We start from the raw sequence: 22,476 nt of genomic DNA, 5'->3' as shown, positions 1-22,476 counted from the left end.
AAGCTCATTTGATTGCATAAAGCTTAAAGCACTACCACAACAAAAGTGACCATTTGTATTAAAACAAAGAACTGTCCTCAGGAAACAGTTATTCCAAGGGGAAATTTTATCAGCTAAAGCTACTAAACTTAAATACTTCTAAACTTAAATATCCCTTCTAGTATGAAATAGTGTGCATCAACTCCCTTCTGGGAATATGAAGATGTTACTGAGAGTCTACAGGACATGTGAGTCTGTTCTGACATGAATGACAGTACTGAAGGTTTCTTCATCCTGTCAAGGTTCTGCTTAGACTCTGAGATGCTTGAAATAGTCAAGTTAATTACCAGGTATGCCTGAAAAAGGTGCAGTACCATACTGCTTTAATACCAGTGTAAATGTCTCTTGCATTCTATTTCATCACGTATGCCTCAGTTCCATGCTGGGTACCTACATTCTGTCATATGCATCCAGCATCCACTGGAGATATTGTAGGGCAACATTTTAGAATCACCTGAAAGTATCTTAGGGAAAAAAAAAAACCAAAATAAGCTGCAAAAAGATGAAACTGTCCAAGTGACACAAAGAGAAACCAGAGCAGATGAATTTAAGATGAAATGTAGATCATAGAATCATCACTGAATTTAGGGGAAAGAAGTTTCAAATAAAGTGTGTTAAACTTAGTCAATGTCCTTTCTCAACTTTACACTAAGCTTGCTTGGTACACTACTATGCTTTTCCATGTAAAAATGGAATGCATGAGGAAATACATAAAATAGTCATTTCCATGCCAGTAAATCCTTGCACTCAGTTTTCTCTCAACCTTCCAGCTTTCACTATTGGAAAAACTCAAGACAGAAACTCTGTACTTTTAGTTCATGAAAGCACCACTAGATGGACACCAAAACATTTATTCCTATAAGCATTGCCTTATGTTTGACACTTGATTTCAGTGTGGAAGGGGAACACTTACTTTGGTTGCAGAGTAAAGAGTCAGCAGTGGAGTTGGACACATCCCTGAAGCTGATGCAATATTCAGGATTATCCCTTTTGATCTGAAAGGAAGTAAAGATATATTATAATGAAATAAAGGAAACATCTTTCATGTTTCCAAAAATTACAGCAAGCCTAAAAAAACCCTTTAGAACGCAACTGAAATTAAGATCTGTTTAAAAACCCCAACCAAATCCTGAATTTAAATTCGATTTATGCACAGTTAAAAGTATCCAAGCAGCTGATATAAATCAGGAACAACTCCAAGGTCAATACAGCAAAATAATTAAAGTTGTATTTATATACATACACACACTGTGAGCTAAACTATGCAAACCCATTGAGTCAAGCTGTCACAAGTTCAAGAGGAGCTTCTACATCTTAGGATAAGATGGCAGAAATGGCAACACAGTTTTGTTGTATGATTTACACTTTGATAATTCCTTTCATCTTCTAAATATTACTTCATAATGGATCTTCAAGATAGCAAGGATCTGAACTACGGCTCAAATACAGAAGTATTTTAATAAATATAGAAGATGTTCAGTGGATGAACACAGAAAATGAAAGTTGTCTTACAGCTGTATCACAGTAACACTGAAGGTATTATCGGTAGTATTTTGGTAAATATACCTGAGATTAGCAACCACCTGCTCTGTCAAGCCATTCTAGAGCACATGCACTCCTGACCTCCCAGTACACTGATTTCAGCCATATTTATTTCTGAGACCAGTTTTACCTACCAAATCAGACATATTAAGTGACATGTAGAAAAAATAATTAATTTTAAAACCTTCATGCGAATTAGGGCAATTACTGTGTTAGAAGGTGCTGCAAGACAGTCCAACATAATGAACAATAAATCTCTACTTCTTCCAACCCTGTTGGAAATTTAAGCCCTTTTACCTCAACATAGCAAAGTATGCCACGCTCAGTGCAGTGAGAACACTCATGCAGGTGGACATGACACAGCTCAGCTCCTGCAGATTCACATGAGTTTCCATTGTATTTGATCAACCAGGTATACCCTACACCACTGCTGCCACAATCATTTAAGTAACCATCTTAAACAATAATTTAACAGTAATTTAAGTCACCGTTAAAAACTAGAACATATAAATGCTTTGGAAATCATGACAACAGAGTCAAACCAGCATGGCTTGTGCCATGACATAACCGTGAGTTACATCTGTGACTGATTTGTCACGAGGCATGAGACGGCAAATGTGGCACAAAAGAATAATTTCAGTTATTCAGGATTTCAAGCACCTTTTCCAAAGTTCATTGTGTTTTTCAGGACTTCTCTGAAAGGCTTGGTTGGCGAAAAGAGTAGTAGCATGGATCAAAATATGCAGCATGGAAAGCTGCATCACAATAAGATCACATATTAATCAGGAATTTTCAAGACAGCAGAAGTGGATGCTAGAAGCTAACAGTGGATGCTAATAGTTTTTCATATCAGGACAGGTGGTGGCTGTGATATTTATTCATTATCTCAAATGAAGATTAGCAATAAAATGAGTATTTATGCATTTTTTAGGAGATTATCAGATTGGAGAATACTATAAGGAACTTTTTAAAAAGCTCAGGCTGCTATGTGAACAGACTACAGAATGGCAGATAAAAAAATCAGTATTAAGAGTATCAATAACCAACAATGCATACTAAAGAAAAAATTGTGAATAATCACAAACCTTGATGGATTCTAAATCAATAGTGTCCTTCATGAAAACCCTGAACAAGGAATTCTCTTTTGTGCAGCAGTCACTAAAACCAGCCAAACAACAGGATGCTGGAAATGGCAGGGACAGATCCTCCACCACCACCAAAATCTTGTGTTACAGTCTACAAACCATCTTTACCCCTCAAAATACAGAACAGAAATATTAAGAAACTGATGATTTAAGAAAGGGGAAGTGAAGAAAAAAATCCACTCTGATACATCAACTTAGTTATTTAAGAGACTATTAAGAGTAACCATGATAAGAGGACACAAACTAACAACTGAAAAAGATCAAGATCTTGATTTATCTTCTCAGAATACAAAAGAAAGATGACATTTATTTAAATGAAAGATGGAAATTTATATCCAATAAAAGAAAAGTACTCTTCTCATATTCAGACTAGGGAGTACTTGCCACAAAACTTAACTGAGGACAAAAGATTAACAGATTCAAAGAAGGATAAGCATTGATATGGATAAACACGAGCCTCACACGTTTAAAATAAACTGAAGCTTTAGAAGAGAGCCTGACATTCAGGCTGCAAGCACAGGTCTCACAGCATCTGGCTACACTGCAACTTTCTAGCAGGAGTCGTGAGCACCACCTAGATGGAGTGAATTAATGGTTTGACCCAGTAAAGAAAACCCTCTTGGAAAAACAAAACATAAAACATTAAAACATTAATAGCAGCCCCTTGCAGAAGCTCTGTGTATTGGTCTCTTTGAAGCAGTCAGTGCCACTGGGGGTTTTGTGGTTTGTATTTTTACATTTTAAAGAAAACAGTCCTAGCCTTAAAAGCTCATAACTTAAAACCTCCAGATAAAATGAAATTGAGAAGCATGTGAGTAGGGGGAACACTCTCAATTACTCCAATTACAATTCTGCTTCTTAGAGGAATTGCAGAATAAACATTTTCATGGAGGGATCTGAAGAATTACTCAAGCATCAGTGTGGTAAAAATAAATTTGGGCTCCATCTGATTTGACTGTGCCGTTAATGGGGAAAAAAAACCCAAAACCAAACAAAAAAAGTTGGTTAAGATGAAGAGAGCCAGGCCCACACCCTCACACCTCCCCATCATTCTACCTTAAGCGGTCCAGCACCAGGGAGGCTATATTTAGCCATCTCCCTGTTGCTGTGGCAACCAGTGCCTGCTCCAGCTGCATGCCAAGTGGAAAGAGCAAGCTTCTTCTGTAATGTAATTATGCACTTGCTACTTTCCTGGCAATAAATACCATAGCTTGGTATTTGTCTAGCAACAGCCAACTGATTTTTGGTAGCGGTGGCTTTTTTTTTGTTCCCAAAGACATCAAGCCTCATTTTCAGTTCTATGAGTTTCCCATCACAGACAGTAGCCTGCGTATTTATACAGGAACTGCTCATCTAAGTGTAATAGGAAGCTTCAGATAATAAATTGTCACTTTAAGTGTTCAGAGCACAGGAGAGAAGTCACAGCAGAGAACTTAATTACCAGAAGTGGCATGCATCGAATGCTGCTGTGTTTATTATAAATAAAAAGTAAAAGGCACACTAAGATGTAGCTTTGTTTTCTTTTATCAGACCTGGATGCAAAGCATACAAAGCATGCTCTATTTTTGAATTTATCTTGCAATATATTGTCATAAAACCAACATTCTAATATGCAAAAGTACGTACTAGAGCAAGCTGCAAGATGCTCTAACACACTATGTCACATCTATCTACTCAACATGCTTTCCTCCTTGAACAAGTGAGGAATGACAATGAGATTCTTAGTCTAGCTTTATTCTTAGAGCCTGGAGCCCTTTTTCTAGCCTGTGGTCCCATGTGAGAAGTATATGGCTGACCTAAAGAGCAGCCAAGTCCAGCTCAAATTCATTCATGCCCTTGGTTTTGCTGGACATCCATGTTCTCCTGTGGTTACAGACTCCTAGAGGTGTTAATGGCCTGTGAGCTATGACTGCAGGAGTTGGCAGCTGAAGGCAATGATTCTGTGCACTGCAAACCCAACCAGCTTCACAAAAATCAAACAGAAAATGGAAGCTTTTTCAAATAATTTTCCTTGAGACAGACACCAAGGCTGTCATCCAAATGGAGCAGTCTTTTAAAGTGGTTCCTTATATTTATGAAAAAGTTCAAGACGTGCGCTTAGTTTTTTTTACCACTATTAACCTTTTCTTTCCAGGCTTCTTGAGCATTTATCCTTGGAATCCCTGAGGTAGTCATGCAGTTAGAGAAGTAAGAGGAAAGATGGTGTGTGCTCGAGGGCAGTTAGAACCAGGACCCAGCAGGATCCTGGCTTGCTACATTCCATTCAAATCATCTTACCCAGATGGAAATGTAACAGAAAAACCTATGCAGGATATTCTATGAGTATACATCATTCTGTCCAGAGAAGCTGAATAGATAACTCTGCTAAATGCATAGCTACAATATTTCTTTAAAGAAAGAAGAAACCGAAGAAAGAAACTGTTAAGAGTTTTTAAGTTCCTAAGCCTAATAATGGAACAACATTAAATCTCCTCAAAAGTATAAAGGTTTTGGTCATGTTGGGACCTTCAGGGGACAGTGGTTTTACAAAAAACAAGTCCCTTTATCTATCAATAATAGTACAAGGAGCAGCTTCTGACCTATAAGCCCTGAGTATGTATCACCCCTGTATTATAATCCTCAACCTCTACTTCAGCTTCATTGGGAAATATTACTCCTGCCCCAGAGCTCACTCTTGGGTCTATATTTCTAATTCAGATCTCTTTAGATGAAATAAATGTATTCGTATCTCCTGATTGGCTAAGTAAAAATCATAGCTCACCATCACCCTGATGTGCTAGACACTGACTCTCATAATGACCACTAGCTCTGACAGTCTGCACCCAGGAAGAAGCTTTGTTTTAAAAGTGAAGCATCTATGCATCTGTGCAACAACACTTGAATACCTGAATTCTGGTCTGCAATGAAGACTCTCAGATGATGAGATGACACAAACTAAGCCCTTTTCCTTTTTTTTTCATCATCTTTGTGAGATTTGGAGGCTTGCCCCGTACACGGACTCCTCCTGCCGTATTCATTTGCATGGTTCTACAGAGGTTTTCCCAGTATTGTGAACATGGCTCAAGCCTGATCCAGGGCAAACCCCAGCAAGGCAGGGTTAGCACCCCAAGAGAGATGGCAAACAGCCAGCAGAGCCAACATCAGCTGAAAAACAGCCTGGGGGGGACTAAATGGAAATCATGAACCTTTTGATTTCACCTGGGAGCTAAGCTGGGAAGTCAGTACATGTCTTCCCTGTCGACAGTGGTGTGTTATTCTAAAGAGCTGGTCTCCAATTCTACTTTTCCAAATGATCACAGCTTTTCCTCAATATACCTCCTACTGTATAATGAGAACAAATTCTTTGCATCCATTTTACTTACAATGACTTAGAGAAATAGCCTTAAGAAGGTTATTCCCAGGAACTGTAACCACCCCCTCAGAATAGCAGGTTGTTGAGTTAGTGCTGATGAGTCAGACGGGCTTTTTAATTCTGTTCTAAAAGGAATCACCACAACAGTGGAGAAGGGAGAGGAAAAATAAAAAGGGAATCGAGTGGAAAAGGCTTCCACCGTCTGATGATTCATGCACCATCAGCGTGACTCACCCAGCATTACTCTGCCATTAAAACATGGAGACCAGGCTGATTAGTCACAGTAATGAATTTTTCAAGAAAGGATTCTCCCCTATAAATAATGATGACTTTGTCTGGATAGTGTTAGCGTGACTCACCTTTCCAGCATGCCGGGCAGCACCAATCGTGTCATCTGCAAAAGGAAAACATTCGTGATGGCTGAGAATGCAGACACCAGACAGCCAGAGACCGAGGGAAGCCTCCCTTCCTCCCAGAAGCAGCTGCCACCCCCTCCACCCAAAGCACGGCTCGGGGAAGCAGAGACCATACTTTGCGTAGGCAGTTTATTTTTATTCTACCTGGATAACTTGGCTCTGTCAAGTAGTGTGTGCACTGAATCTGGTGAACCCATCTAGCTAGTAGCACAAGAGTAAATAAAACAAATGCCTTCACCACTCTGCAGTATCCATGGCCTCTAAAGAACATTAAAACACCAGAGAACTACAGTACATATACCATCTTCCTTTCCCTGCAAAAAACACCCTTCTTCCTCAAGACTGACTAAATTTACCACCTATGCCAAGATTCAAAACATTATCCAATACATTTTAGCAAGGCTAACTGAACTGCTGAGTTTAAGACAAAAATAAATTACGGAGCAGCAAGAGCACTGACAGAATTAGTGAATGTAAGTTTCCTACATTATTACCTACAGAAAATATTTAAGACTCCAAAACACTTTTTGCTGATTACACAGATGTTTTCACACTGAAAAATCTACATCCCTAAGAGGAAAGTCGACTGGCAAACATCCTCACTGCTCTGGAAACTCCTGCCGTTATTATGACTCTGAGCAATCCATCTACAAGCTGGCTGAAGGATTCTCCAGAGCAGTAATCCTAAAACAAGATTCCCAGTTGCAGACAGAGCATCTCTGACAAGGGAAACAAATTAAGCACTGATCCAAAGTTGGGCAAAATTTTAATTAGTATAAAATAGTTAATTTTCCCACTACTACCATCTTAAAATACAATTTAAATCCAAAACTTCTGCCTTCTTAAAGCAGTATCAAAATTCTGCTTCTGCAAAATTCTTCCCCACCCCAACTAACCCTATGCATAACTGTCACTGACACCAAAGACAGATCACACAAGAAATATAAACTGCTACCATTTTCAACATCAAAAATGTACTCTAACAAGATTTTTGAGAACATGGGAGGTAGGTAATAAAACACTAAAACCAGCATACACCAAAATGTAATGATACTCCCACTGATCCCTAATTACCTTGATAGCATAAAATAAAACACTGACTATTTGAATAGTATGGAAAGAAAAACACACACAAAAGAAATCAGCATATACAGGCACACAACACCTGTAAGCACTTTCATTACAAATAAACCATTTTTATTGTAGGAAGCTACTCATTTTATTATCATGACTACATTAGCTCTTACATATGACTCAGTCTGGGTTTGAGGTTTTATTGTTTGTTTGTTTTTATTTTTTAATTATAAAGCATACCCTTTCAGGAAAAAAGGAGAAAAAAAAATAGGAAAAAAACCACAAAAGAAAACAATCTCAGTTGATTGCAGACACACAAAGAAAATGCCAGAGAAGGGTTGTGTTTTGCATTTTATTGGCATTTCTTCCTTAGAATAGATTCTGCCATCAGCCACACTGCATGACAGTTTTGATAAGGGACTGTACAGGCAGGAGTTGAACAGGCCTTCCTTTCATGAAGTCAGCTGTTGACACACTTAGCTGTCAGCACTGCCCCAGAAGTCAAACTAAGTATTCAGAGCTGATAAGCATCAACAAGCTAAACAGATCTGATGCAGCTTCAAAAAACCCTCTAGTATTAAGTTTAAGCATACATGAGCTTTTTCATACACTAATGCTTCAAAAGAGATGTAGAAACAACTATTTCTTTTAATCTTAAAGGATGAAGAATGATTTGGGCTGATTTTAAGACTAGTTCAAGATTGGAAGAGCTTTTATCTGATCCAAGTTTTATGATCTCTTCCACAGATCCCTTGGCAAAAAGCAGCATACTGTTTCTTGCCTCTCAGGGCAGTGTAATGCTGCATATCATCTCCACAGATTGGCACGCGGACATGGACTGGAATTGCCTTCCCTTAGGCAACCCATAAATGATCTGAAAAACCAGTACACAATTTCCCACTGTAGAGGAGACCCCATGTTTGAAACTTTGTCATAAATCCACACAAATGCATTCATTGGTCTAAGTCCAAATTACAACCCACCAAGCAGCTCTAACAGTTTATCACGAACCCGCTGGCTACTAAAATATGCTACAATAATTGCTGGACTTACATAAAATAAAAAAAACTATGAAGTCATTGACAGCTGAAATACAGCAATAGGTACACAATTTGGGGGAGAAATTGAGAAGTCTCTCTCTACCAACTGTGTTAAATGGTTTGTTTCTGAAGTTCAGCTGGACAGGCCATCAATTTTTTTCCCCTCCACAGAAAAATACTGATGGCAAAACTGGGCTTCATACTCAACATCACTTCCATTTGTTTTACTAAAATTCTTATTATGAGGGAACTTCAAAATTCTGTGAAAAAAGGTAAAAATTTTTATCAATATTTTTACACCTTTGTGATTTGTAAAAAAAATATATTTATGAATATTCAGTACCCTGATGTAAAAATACCAATATTTTTAAAGAGCAAGATAACAGAAGGCAGTGCTCTGAGTCAGACTCACCTGACCCAGCCAACTGCACACTCAAAGTGCAGGATTGGAAAAATGCTGGCAGAGTATTCTGCAGCCATACTCAGCTCTGGCAATTTTATACACTGTACACACATGTAAAATATTTTCAGCATTAATTTAAATAAAACAATTAATAGCAGAAATGTAGTTTTAGCACTAATAATGGTGTCAGTGGTGTCCACCTGTGCTTGTATTGTATGATCCTTATCCAAAACAGCCAAACTGGTTCACACTCATCTGCAATAGCTGTAATTTCAGACACGCCATTATGGAAAAAGGCATTTCAAAACCTAAGCATCTAGAACTGAATAAATATCTCCCAGATAAAGAATACAAATTTTAGCTGGGTCTTGTTTAAAGATAGTCAGTTAGTTCTGCAATGGTGTGTATTTCATAAATGGCAAAGGCTTGCAAGGCAATCTATAGGAATTTGCATGCAGGATGTCAGAGAACTTTAGAGTTCTTTGAAGGCAATTTAATACAGGTGGAAGGAAGTGTCAGGAAGCCTAAAGGAGAGGTTGGGAGCTACCCTAAAGAGTGCCTTCAGCTGGTGATTACTGAACATGGTTAAGCTTCCTTCACATGACCTTTTTTTTGAAGGAATACTACTTTCCACAGAAATACGAGTGCTACAGTTGAAAATACAACTGTTCCCAAGACTCTGAAGACTCGGGTAATTCCAGACAAGTAGTTGGGCTACGTGAAAACTGCCAGTTCATCTAAAACAAAGTGCTTTTTGTTTCTGAAAATTTACATTGGAGCACATCCATCTGACAAATTTGTTCAGGACAGACTACTCAACATCAGAAGCTGTTAATCTTTGATATTTTACAGGGTCTGGCTAAAAGTTGTATTTAGCACACTACCATGAGGAGCGGTTGTTGCACTCTTATTTTTTTGTGTGTGTTTTCCAGTTATTTCACGTGCACACATAATGCTGTCATGGAGTCTGGGGTACAGTTGGTTTAGAGGGTTGCTTTGTTTTTAAGTAAACTTCTTTCATACCTAACTATCCAGATCTCAAGTTCCAGGATGCTCAGGGCAAATGACTAACTTAAGGCAGAGACTGATTACAGACCAGTTCAATCATCTTTTATAGGCAGCTATCATTTCTTGATGCCCTTTTATTTGCAACTGCATTTATTACATTCCTGGCAAACACTGGTTGCATTGTCCACTCTTCCTCATGAAACCTGACCTCTACTTTCTAGTTCTGGAAAAAGTAACACCACTTTTACCCTAACAAAGCAAAGATTCCTACTTGCAAATACAAGAATGCACAGAGTTATAGCTAGATTTACATTCTAAAGCAGGCACTACAATTAAAAGCTGCTATTGGAGGACCAACAAATACAGTTGGAAATTATAATCATGGATTTCCAGTGATTTTTCTTCAAAGAAAACCTCCCATTCTTAGTTATCACTGCATTGTAGTATTTTTCCAATCTGGTCCAAGCAATAGCTCAGAAGTAGAGACTTTGGAAAAAATAATAATACTAATATGCAAAATTTTTATCATCTTTCAAGTGATGTTACTCAGACTACTAAAACACAGCAGGAAAAGGTGAGATAAATATTCAAAGTCATCCTTCACACCTTATGGGCCTCACAACTGTTATACAACACCAGAAATCGAATACCACGGTTGTATATTTAGAGAGAAATCATTCTATGATGTTACAACTGCATGTCATTCTTTCCACTTTGAAATGGTATAATGATACCCTTTCTATAACTAGAGCTAAGCAAATACAACAAAGGGTGAGGCTTGAGAATTTGGACAACTTTGCTACAGTGTTATGAATCCAAGAAGCTTCCCTCATTCACAAACCTGGGGTGAAATTTTAACAACTCAGAGCAACATAACTTCTTAAAGATCAGGAATTCCCCATGGTGCTCCCACTCATGTACAAAAACATCATTGTGACCATGAGCCAACTCAAGAGTGTCAGGGCAGAGGATCCACACAAGTTCACAAATGCAGTAGCTGTTTAACAAAGTTAACTGGTTCCCTTGCCTGCAGATGGTACCTGAAAAACTAAGGAACTGTTCTCATGCACTGGTAATTACATTGATTGTGAAGCCCATTCTCAGCAATTACAAAGTTTTTTTATGTGTCTGTCTTGAAACAGTAACTTCTTAATGCAGCTCATACCCCAAGCTGATCAAGAATTATTTGTATTTGTAGAAACTAGCAAATAAACCTGACGTCAGCTCAACTCATACAGTAACCCATGTGACCATATCAGGGGTGCCAGACATAAAAATCGAACTATAAAAGTAACAAGGTCTGCTCATTTTCACTGACTTTCCTCTGAGCAAGTTTTAGAAGAGGAAGTTTTCCATATTTAGAGCCACAAACTTTTGAAGTTAAAAGCTGAAAGCTCTCAAAATAAGCATATTTCTCCTCTTGCCCTTTACACAGGACAAAGACTGCTCAAATAATAAAACTGAACTTTCTTTTTTCTAGAGGCAAAATACGTGTTTGTGTCAATCCCTAATCTACAGAAAGCCACAGAACTCTAGGATTTCCTGAATTTCCCCAAGTTACTTATACTTTGAAGACAAATCCCCAGTGATTCTCTGACTATTGCTTAAAAATATTTATCAGGGCTACACTTCCCTTGATCCAGCTTCCTGTGTATCACACTCTCAGGTTCAAAGTCAGCAAGGTGGAAAACCACAGCATTGAATTTCTCCCTCTGGAACATCTGAATGATATTCATGACTACCTTCACAGGATGCTTACTCCTTTTCCAAGCACTGGCAACTGTCCCTTCTGTTTTAAACTTGTCTTATGTACTTGGCTAGATCACTAACCCCCCCTTTGATTATGACTGTGAATAAATGTTAAAAATCTCTTGACTAGACTGGAATACACACACACACAGGGTTCTTGCAGGGGACAAGCAACTACTACCTGATTTCTGGTAAGGTACCTTTACAGATGTAGTATTAGGCTGCATTAGCCCATCTGAATCCACATTGGGGAGAGTGAGAGAGATATCATTCCCCTCTTTCTCAAATTCACTAATTTCTGCTCTTCCTTTTAATTTTATTTTGGTTTTGGGTTCTGTTGTTGCTTTCTTTCCTAAATTCACAGTTTCAGACTTTGTGGTAGTTATTCCCATGTCCTGCCTGAGATTCACAACCTGGTGGAATTCACCTCTCACTACTCCTCCATTACAGGGGCGGCTCACACCAGATATCTCAGTTCAACATGAAGCATTTATGTATTTTTAAGTCTTGAGAAAATTAAAAGCATCTCAAATGTGACAACAAAAATCCTTGATGCTGTAAAGCCTATTAGCCTTTTGTACTGACAATCAGTACAGAACATGAGTAAAGTCATCAACGTGAAGACTACCACAGACACAAGGGATGTATATGTACATTACTCTCCCACTTCACCTGTTAGTGCCAATTTCCAAGCAAAGCCTGACCTACAAGCCTAAAATTTGCATCCCCCCACAATATAATAGCCTGCTAACCAATCCAGCTCCTTGCTTAACCAACCGCTAAGCCAGCACTCCCTCCACTATTTAGTCCTGCTCATTTTTCAAGAGAAAATAAGTTTATGCCTCACTCCCAATGCAATTAGCATATTGTGACGCTGCCAAAGAAATAAACTTGCAATTCTTTGCATACCAAGTAACTCTTGCAGCTTTCAAAGGACAAAGAAGGGCTACCTGAAGCATTTGAAGCCATCCTCTGTGCTCATGTACCTACCCACTTTTTCCACAGGACAGCAGTTCTAGAACCCTTGGCTTTCAGAACATTAAGCCAACAGCCAAATCAAGTTTATTTTTCCAAGTAAAACTAAAGGCTGTAGAATACAAAGATGAAGTTAATAGAAGATGAAGTTAATACAAAGGAACTGTGATTAGAACTATACAGAGCAACTCTAATTTTGATTTCTCAACACTTGCTGGTTAATGAAAAAAACCAGGGATTCTGACCTGGTATTTCACTCAGTGCCACTAATATTTGTGTCTCAAAATGCAACAAGATATCCAAAAGTTATAATACAAACACACATTACCTGAACTGCTACCAACATTCATTAAAGTTCTGCTATTTGAATCCCTCAAGAAACTTGAGATTATGACAAGAATAATGAAACTATATATACTACCTCATCTTCTTCCTCATTTATTTGTCAATTAGATCCTCGTATACTACTGTATTAAGTCTCAAGCTCTCTTGAGAAAATACCACAAATGAAAAATCTTTATTCTATTTATGGCATCAAGACTCATAACACTTATTTGTTTGTATATTATATGAAGACCAGAGTTACTCCTGCACTGCACACATGAAAATGTGATATTGCCCTGACAGCTTAAAAAGCATCTACTTTGGCTGGGGTACAGGGTGATATTTTGTCAATTTTTTTAACCAGTATTTTAAAAGATACTAGATTTCCAACATGTTTTAAGCAGTTTTACATGGCTTATCTTCAGTGATGTACAGGGTGCTTTAAAGGCAAATCACAGTAATTAACACTTCATGCTAGACTGAATGAACCCCAAAATTGCATGACTGCATGGTTCACAGGTGATCTAATCCAACACTGCTCTAAGGACATGATGGGGGCAGGCAGGGCAGCATGGAATTGGATTTGGGAAAGACATAGGTTTTAAAAGATCTGACAGAAAATAGGTTCTCAAAACACCTGCCAAAAATCCATAGTATTAGATGCTTTGCAGCTGGGAAAAATACTGAACAGTGGGACCAACTAGGCTAAAAATTTGTCCTGTGAGGTGAACATGTCTTCTCTCTCAGTGTGTCCCTTCTTACACACTGCATATCCCCTAGGAAATCCAATGAGCTGATTAATTAAGAAAAAGATGGATCAAAAAGTTATGGGATGAGCATTATGCTTCAAAACTGCCTATGCTTATGGCAACAAAACAGATTTCAACATTTCTGCAAAATCAATCTGTGCTAATTATCCTGACTTGCCCACTTCTAGTCCAAGGGCTGTTTCAGCCAGAACTGGAATTACTTGACATACACACCAGAAGAGTTGTGCTGTTCAAAAGGTGCTGCTCATGGCACATGGTGCAGGCTACTCAGAGGGCAGGGCACATCATAATCTTTTAGGCTCTGAGAAAGGTTGGTCCAAAAGGCAAGGAAGTGGATGCCAATGCTCTAAAACATGACAGTGTAAGTTACGTCATACCTCTGACGAGGATCTGGAGATACTGTGGGCAGAGCCTGAACAGGTAATAGCTCTGCCTTTCCTGTACTTTCACATTTCAGCAGACCTTCAGCTTCTTGCCTAAGAACTTTGTGCTCTCTTCCATCACAAACTTTGTTTTTAGTCAGACAAGAATATTCTTATTATTGTTTTTAAAAAACACACACAAATATTCATACGTACACACACACGCACGCATATATATAAGAGATGGTATCAACCTCAAAAATGGAACTAAACATTCACAGGATTACATCCTAAAATTCTAAGTGAAAAGATACACAGACTTTTCCTAAATTTATTTTTTTCATACCATGATTCTCTAGTTCTATGGGTTCTCCTGAAAAAGTGTCTTACAGATGGCACACATCCCTAATGTGCTCTTCTCCCCAAAACACTAAGCATCTGGCGTGCCTACTGTCTAATTACACAACATGCTCATGCAGGAGAAAACATTTTCAAGCTTGGAATCTTATGCTCAAACTCTGATTAAATGCAGTATCAGGAGCTGTTCACAGTCAAGAAAAGAGTTTTCAAACAGAAGCAAAACCACTATTAACGGACAGCAAGCAGATTTTCAGTCAAAAATTCTTGGCTATTCTTGCGAAGAGGTTGAAAGGACGCAAATCTTACAGGAAGCTGTATGACAATTTTGTTATATTGTTGACGAACACTGACACTACAACTGAAGCATTAGATTACTTATGAAAACAACACAATCTAGCTGCATCTCTGGAACTTTGGGTATATGCTGATTTAAACTATTACACTACCCTCCCATCTTCAGAAATACATACTGAAGTAGTTAATCTGTAACTTTTCTACTATAACAAAATGCTCCCAAGAAAGACTGACACCCCAAATTATTTTATCACTGAATAGTGCACTCCCTCTGCTGGCACAGCACAGACCTCACACTTCAGCAGAGGAGGTCTGTACACCACACTTCTTCAGATGTATACCTTGATGCAGCTAACTTAAATTACTTCCTTAAGAGAAAGTTTTCTTAAGAGCAAACTCATTAATAACTGACTTCTTTGATTAAATCTTGCAGGGGGACAACAAGACACCATGGGCTGTCCTTGGTCAACTAGAAAACTTGTACTTGTCAGGCCCATGGTCATTTTCCAAGTGAAAGGCTTCTGAAGACTCACTGTTATAGCATTTCTGACTTTCCAACAAGTAGTTCTGAGATGTTAAACAAAACACACACAGAAGAAAGAACTTGCAGCAGTAAGCTGACATTACCAACTCCCATTCAGTCAAGCAATGGCTGCATTTTCACTGTTTGTCTGTTTTAACGAAGTGTGAGAATCTTATTAAAGCATTGTTTTAAGAGGTGTTGTGCCTCCTCACATGAAAATCAGAGTTTAGACTTCCCAAAAGAACTGCACTAGATTACTTTAACTGACCTAATCAGAAGAGCTGCAGAAAAGTCCAATCTTTCAAGCCATCTTTGAAACCTGTAATATTTTATCTTTGAGGCAGAAGGTTAACCCTTGACTAATAGAGATACACTGTTATGCATAAGAAAGTTTAGCAGTGAATACTCACAAGGAGTTTCAGCATTACACTGATAATACACTACCAGCATCCCTGTGATGTGTAAGCAGCTATTCCCTCTGTCCTTCTTAAGGTTTGCTATACTAGGATAAAAACCTCATTTTTGAATGGGCCTCATGTTAACTAACAAGAGAACCACCATATGTTTTAGCCTGAAGTCATGCTGATTTCTTCTCAATAAAAACTTCAGTTTAAATATCAAAAAGTGAAGGCAATTTCTGATGTAAAGTTAATGCATACTTATGTGAACTTGGTTTTCCTTCTTGCTCATATATTTTGCAGAAAAGATTTAAGTGCTTTCTCACTACAGTGTACAAAAACCTTAGGCACGCAGAGATAAGGGCTGCCCACCCCAAGAAACACAGATGCAGGGAGAGAAGAATGAAGCATTTACAAGAAGGACTAGAAGAACAATTGTGAAGAAGCATTGAATGCTGTTTTATGTACTTACCTTGCTCCTTTCAAACAGCTAATAGGCATCTTTGCAACAAATTACATTTCACACAACCATCAGAACAGTTCAATATTACAACTGGAACCTCTGGGTTCTCCAAGACAAAAAATGAACCTGTAGTCTAACAGGTCAAAGTAATTCCCTCAGACAACTGAATCTTGTTTTGTGGTTTTGAATTATCAAGAAGTGTTGGTAACTTACCTTACAAACAGATATGATGTTAATGTTAACCATTTTGTCGATCGTCTGCAAGAACACAAAGTTTTGAGGTTTACTCATTTTAAGTTGTTTCAACAGTATTTATACATCCTCTGGGTTTAATTATCCTCTGGGACAAATTATCTGCCTTTTCTCCTTGCCTACCTGCTAAAGTATGAGGAACAGTGATGGGCTTTCAAAGCAAAGTCTGTGAATTGCTCTTTGTCAGGTTTCATCTTTGAATACAGAACCACACAGGTGTATCACACTGACACTATTTCCTAACACAATTTGCAATACTTACAAACTTTAATAAATTCTTATCTTTTACACATTTTAAAGTTAACTACCATATTTTACTCTTCACCATTTTAATGACTTTCAGTTTATTCAGGAGGTAAAAAACTAGGATTTTATTTATTTAATTTATTTTTGCAAAACATCATGGAGCTTATTTGAAGGTGAACCAAACACTAGACGTATTTAACAACACTTAAGCAGAAAATACAAAACCACAATGGACCCAGTGAGCTACAACGGCTTCAGAAAGAAAATCATGCACTAGTGAAATTGTTCATAATCAGAGTTTTCAATGTATCCAGTACAACCAAGATTGTCCCTACATCATGAGCTGTCTAAAATGGTCTTATTTAAGTTTTGTAGGTGTTATGGACTACGCAGCTTTCATCTATGAAATTGCTTGCTCCCCTTCAGTCACATAAGAAACCCCCAGCACAAGCTAAAGCAGCTCATAAACAACAGCCAGATGAGACCAGGGACAGGAGCAGAAGAAGCAGGGAAAATACGTAAAGAACACCACCAAGAAGTGAGACTGCCATCATTAGCATTGTGTTACGCTGCTTATGGGAATCTCCAAGCTTTTGAACACTTGATTCTAATCAGAAAAGCTCATTATGTGTGTTCCTTAACCAAACCTGAACACTTCTGTAACATCTGCTAACCACAATAGAACACTAGAGGGTACCACAAAAGCACTTACCTTCTCCAGATCTGGAATATCAAGAAAATATTCAGGATAACCATAGGCAATTCCCACATTGTTGACTGAAAGAAAAATATAAATCAGATCACTTGGATGCCCCCCTGATTAATGACAATTTTCAAGCAATTAAATGCTTAAAATGTTGCTTTTAAAGACATTCTAACTGCTTTGGCCAAGTTTCCTGAACTGGAAACATCCCGGCGCACACGCAGCGGAACGCGGGAGCACAAGGCCAGGCCATTTTAATGTGCGAGTGTTAATTCTCTCATTGTTTACAAGCTGCCGCGTTTAGCACCTCGCACCCACGCCCCACAGCGCGGGGGGCAGGACGCTGCCTCCGCCACCAGCGGGGTTGTCTGCGGGGTGTGAGCCGGAGAGCAGCTGCCTGGCTCTGCTCTGCTGGGGCAGCAGCTGAAGCCGTGTCACGCCGTTTTTCCCACAAACGGATGGAGCCCTCGAGCGCGGTCAGAGGCGAGGCGCGGTGCCCGCGGAGGGAGCGGCGGGCGCGGTGCGCGGCGCGGCCGGCAGGTGGCAGCAGAGGCCGGCGCGGGCGGGCGGGCGCGCCCCGCACCCCGCCCCGAGCGCCGCCGCCCCCGCGGGGACCCCGCGCCGCCGCCCGGCCTCCCTGCACGGAGATTCCCCGCGGGAAAGCCTTCTCCCCGTCAGCCCACACCTGCACGGGATTGCTTCAACCCCCTAGACTGGGTTTTTCCAATACTTTACGCTGGCACGGTTTTATTGTCGGACGTGAAACCAATACCCATCCTCTAAAACCCAGCCCCGACAGGAGGAAACTTCTAATTCTGTTCGAAAACGGTGCTGCTCTGCAGCCTCCAGCTCCATAGAGCACATTGATATGGAGACAAAAAGCAGCAACCAAAAGGGATCTCCGCTTCCTAAGTATCTGTTGTTCATCTTACGCAAGTGAATCGCGTGACATGTGGTTGCTGTGGCAACATTTTACATTTATATAGTGTCTTACACCCCAGAGAATCCCGAAGTGCTGTGTGTGCTCAGCAGCACTGTGCACCTCCAGGCTGCACGGGCACAAGAAACGTCGTCAAAAGGCACTGATGCCTTTTTCAAAAAATAAAGTAAAATAAAATAGCCCCTCCATCTGTGCCAAAAGCTATCGTTTTAAGACCCAGCCTGAAAGATAATTTAAGCATCGACAGGGATGCAAGATGTGCAAGAAACAGGAGGAAGAGATTCTGGCAAAGTGCACCAACTTCATTCGGAATTCCCTCAAGCTCTTTTAGTCCAGATCTTAGTGTATTTATGGAAGTTCATTAGTCACGCTGTGTGTTTCAAATTTTTAACTTTTAGATAACCTTTAAAAATTGAGGTGAGGAATTGAGGGGAACAGGGAGTTGGCAAATTCCCAGCAGACATTTGCTATATTTAGAAAGAGTGAAAAGTTTCTAAAAAGAAGAAGATCCAGTTTTGCTACTGCCAGAGTGAACCTCATTTTTTTTCCTTCTTTTCATCCAAAAATAAACTATTTTTCGTTCCATCTCTCTGGAAAGGATTTTGGCTATGAATTGTGGCAGGGTTATGGGACTAACCTTGGTGATTCTCTCCAAATTTAGAAGGCTTATATGATTCATGCTACAGAGACAGTCACACAGAATTCACACCCTTTACTGCAGACTAGGTCCCAGATAGGCACCTTTCCACTTTCTGCAATCATCTCTGCTGCAAGTTTCTAACACACCATTAAAAAATCAGGTTTTGGGTCATGCCACCATATTTTAGAAAGAAAAAAAATGGATGGCAACAGTGTAAGATATTGTCCAGCACAAACTTCTTTCAAGAATCAGAGCTATTTAAGAACGGCAAAAGGAAGATTTCCCACCTCTGCTTGTTTAACATATTGCTGTAGCTAGCACATGTTCGAAGTCACTGACAGACGCTGTTTTGAACACACAGCAAAACATTATGCAAACTCTTTTAGCCTTCCTACGTGGGTGAGAAGAAGCTTCCAAATAAGAAGTTTACAAGGATTTCAATCTGTAAGTACTTTAGTTAGACTCTGTGGAACTCCATAATTAGAAGCTCATTCTTGAGCAGTATGTGCAGAGACTCCTATGTCTCCAAGTATAAGGTTAAGGAATAACCAGCGTTGATCACTGGCAGCTGTGCTGTGCTACCAATGCTTCTCATACTTACTGTTCCAGATGAGACCTGAAAGAAGAAAATATACTGGAACCTGAGAACTCAACCCTTATGGCTGGTCTCATTTAAATCCATGTTTTCCCTCACACAAACATGAGGAACACAGCTCAACAAAAACTAAATTCTGGATTGCAACAAATATTACATAGTTTAAAATACAAGGCACTAAAGCAAGAGATTAATTACCACAAAAAAAAAATTAAAATACTATCCTTCTGGAGTAACCGTCATCTCTGTGGAAAAATTACATTGGCAAATGGTTTCTATTAATACAGCTATATCTGGGGGAAAGAAAATATCCACGTATCATGTAATCTGGTGATCTCGAGCACAAGATCTACTAAAACTGCTAGTGATCAATTCAAAAAGAGGTTTTTGCAAACCTGCACTGACAGTGGCTGCAAGAAAAAAAAGTAGAGGAACTCAGCTGGAGAATACACAACTCTAGAGCATTTAGTTGCTATTTTTACCATGTTTTTAGCTAAGATGCTCACGCAAATAAAAGCAAGAAGCAGGCTATGTTTAAGGAACGTGCTTTGTTTTCCTGTAATGATCTTACACAAAATTTGACACACACACACACTGCTTTAGTGCCCAGTTTGTGCAAGGCTATAAGAAGTCAGATTTTCATGATTTTGTAAATCACCATAACCTAATCACAGCCTAAAAAATGATAAAAACCCTTCCAGTGGGGATATGTGCTGGTGTTTTGAGACATTTAAACAATCTACCATTCTGCAGCAATTGCTACGTGACAGGCAGCTTGCAAGCCTTACACTCTGAGTGGATTTTGACAGGACAGATTAGAATGTACATTAATTTTACTCTTCAAAGTTTCTTTGGAACTTATTTCCTTCAGAAACAAGAAACAAGGCATTCACAGCTGTGTCACAACTACCCTTTACACAAAACGCATCCTTGGCAGTTGAAGTTACTCCAATGGCTTTGAATTTTTATTGCAATTAAATACTGGATGCCATGAGTTGTATGTACTCAAGTCTGTGAAAAGTGGTAGGGAGCATTCTGGGGTTTATCCTTTAATGTTTTTTAATTGCATTTTTATATACACTATTTTCTGGAGCTTTATTTTCAAACAATGAACAACAAGATTAATCTATTAGCAACAAAGTTCATAGAGTATATTATCATGTATATAACAAATTTGTTTTGAAATATGCCTAAAATACCCCACAGTTGCAGCTCCAACTACTGCACTTCAGGTTAGTAAAATGGGTTTTGTAGTGAGGAGTGTTTTATCAGATGACAGGTACTAGGAGATGCCTGAGCCACATGTTTTTTTTCATGTGTTTAACCATCAGAGGTTCTCATCCCTATATTGACTAACCATAGAAATACAGGACTGACGTATGTGTTTCCAAGGGAAAAAAACCCAGAAAACCAATAAGCAATTTTTTTTTTTTTACCCCACTGTTCAAAAAGATTCAGGTAAACTGCTATTATGTTGAAACTCTTCTTAGCTTGTGATAAAACACCTATATGAAATCACCTCAGTTCTACATTTGACAAAGTAACTGGAGGGATCACCTTGTGTCTTTTCAAGGACTTCCACACCACCTACTCTCCTGTGATGTAGCAAACCATACTCAGGCATATTGTGCTCCTATCAGCAAAATAAACAGCTTACCAACATGGCCAGAAAAAGCTTTTGAAGCAGGAGACAGTTACTTGATGTCCTATGGTAATGATTGAATTTCAACAGCTCTGTAATTAAAAGTTCACAGTTCTCCCACAGGGCTCTACTCCTAAATTGAGCATCTCCTAAGCTAAGTATGTGAAGCTTGCTTAGGATCTAAGATGGCATTAGGTCATAGAATCATAGAATAGTTTGGGTTAAAAATGGACATTTAAAGGTCATTTAGTCCAATCCCTGTGACATCTTCAGCCAGGTTAGGTTGCACGGAGCCCCAACCAACCTGGCCTTGAACATTCCCAGAGATGGGGCATCCCCCACCTCACCTCTCTGGGCAACTTGCTCCAATGCGTCAACACCTCTTCTTCTTTATACCTAATCGAAAGCTACACTCTTTTAGCTTAAAGCCATTGCTCCTTGCAACAGTCCTATTATACAGGCCCTGTTAAAAAGTGTTCCCAACTTTCTTACAAGTCTCCTTTAAGTACTGAATGGCCACAACAAGGTCTCACCAGAGAGAGACCTTCTCCAGGCTCAACAACCCTAAGTGTTCATGACACGGTGTGTGCAGTCACAAGCTTCAGTTAAAGGCCTTTAACAATCACAGGGTAACACATTGAACACGTTCAATAAACATCACAAATTCCTAGAAAGTAGGCACACATGCAAGCACCGTCTCATGTATTGTATCAACAGCAAGCTAGAAAACACCTCAAGCATGCAGCAACAGAGCCTTAGTGAGAAAAATAATAGCTTTTGTGAAGTAGTTTCAATAAACTTCCATATGGGAAGAAGTTAGTAGGCATGTCAAGACAAAACACAATGAAAGATTTAGAAAGATCAGTACAAACCTAAAACACCAATCTCCAGGCCTTCCAATCCGGCTTTGATTCCATTGTAAATATCCTCTCTCTCTCCAAAGACTGCAACAATGACTTTTGTTTCCACTTTATACTTCTCCCCTAGAAAAAAAAAAAAAAGTTTTAAGAAGTTTTAAACAGTTTACCATTCAGATATTAAGACTGTAACAGTTATTAGATTCTACAAAACATTTTAAGTAGCTAGCATTACACATGAACGTTTTCACCTCTCCAAGAGGAATCCTTGAATTTTAACATTCCCTGCACAGACATTCATGACATTAATCTACTTTTGGTGAGAACAAAAATTCTCAAATGATTCAGTATATTTTGTTTGTAA

The 22,476-nt window shown here is 39.0% G+C and overlaps 1 protein-coding gene across 2 annotated transcripts in view; it reads right to left on the bottom strand.

Moving 5' to 3' along the window:
* HSD17B12 (hydroxysteroid 17-beta dehydrogenase 12) overlaps window positions 1-22,476 on the bottom strand; it is a 119,010-nt gene that overhangs the window by 10,904 nt on the left and 85,630 nt on the right. For both annotated transcript variants that reach the window (XM_086892241.1, XM_086892242.1), the window contains 5 exons: window positions 22,128-22,238; window positions 17,448-17,512; window positions 16,451-16,495; window positions 6,438-6,472; window positions 953-1,034 (listed from right to left, as the gene is read on the bottom strand). In XM_086892241.1, coding sequence (XP_086748367.1) covers window positions 953-1,034; window positions 6,438-6,472; window positions 16,451-16,495; window positions 17,448-17,512; window positions 22,128-22,238 — 338 coding nt within the window. The remainder of the gene's footprint in view (window positions 1-952; window positions 1,035-6,437; window positions 6,473-16,450; window positions 16,496-17,447; window positions 17,513-22,127; window positions 22,239-22,476) is intronic.

This window comes from Cyanistes caeruleus, chromosome 6 (genome assembly GCF_971803275.1).
Source record: "Cyanistes caeruleus chromosome 6, bCyaCae1.hap1.1, whole genome shotgun sequence".
In the NCBI taxonomy this organism is placed as follows: Eukaryota; Metazoa; Chordata; class Aves; order Passeriformes; family Paridae; genus Cyanistes; species Cyanistes caeruleus.
Note: the sequence above shows the minus strand (reverse complement) of the source record. Positions and strands in the feature narration are given on the sequence as shown.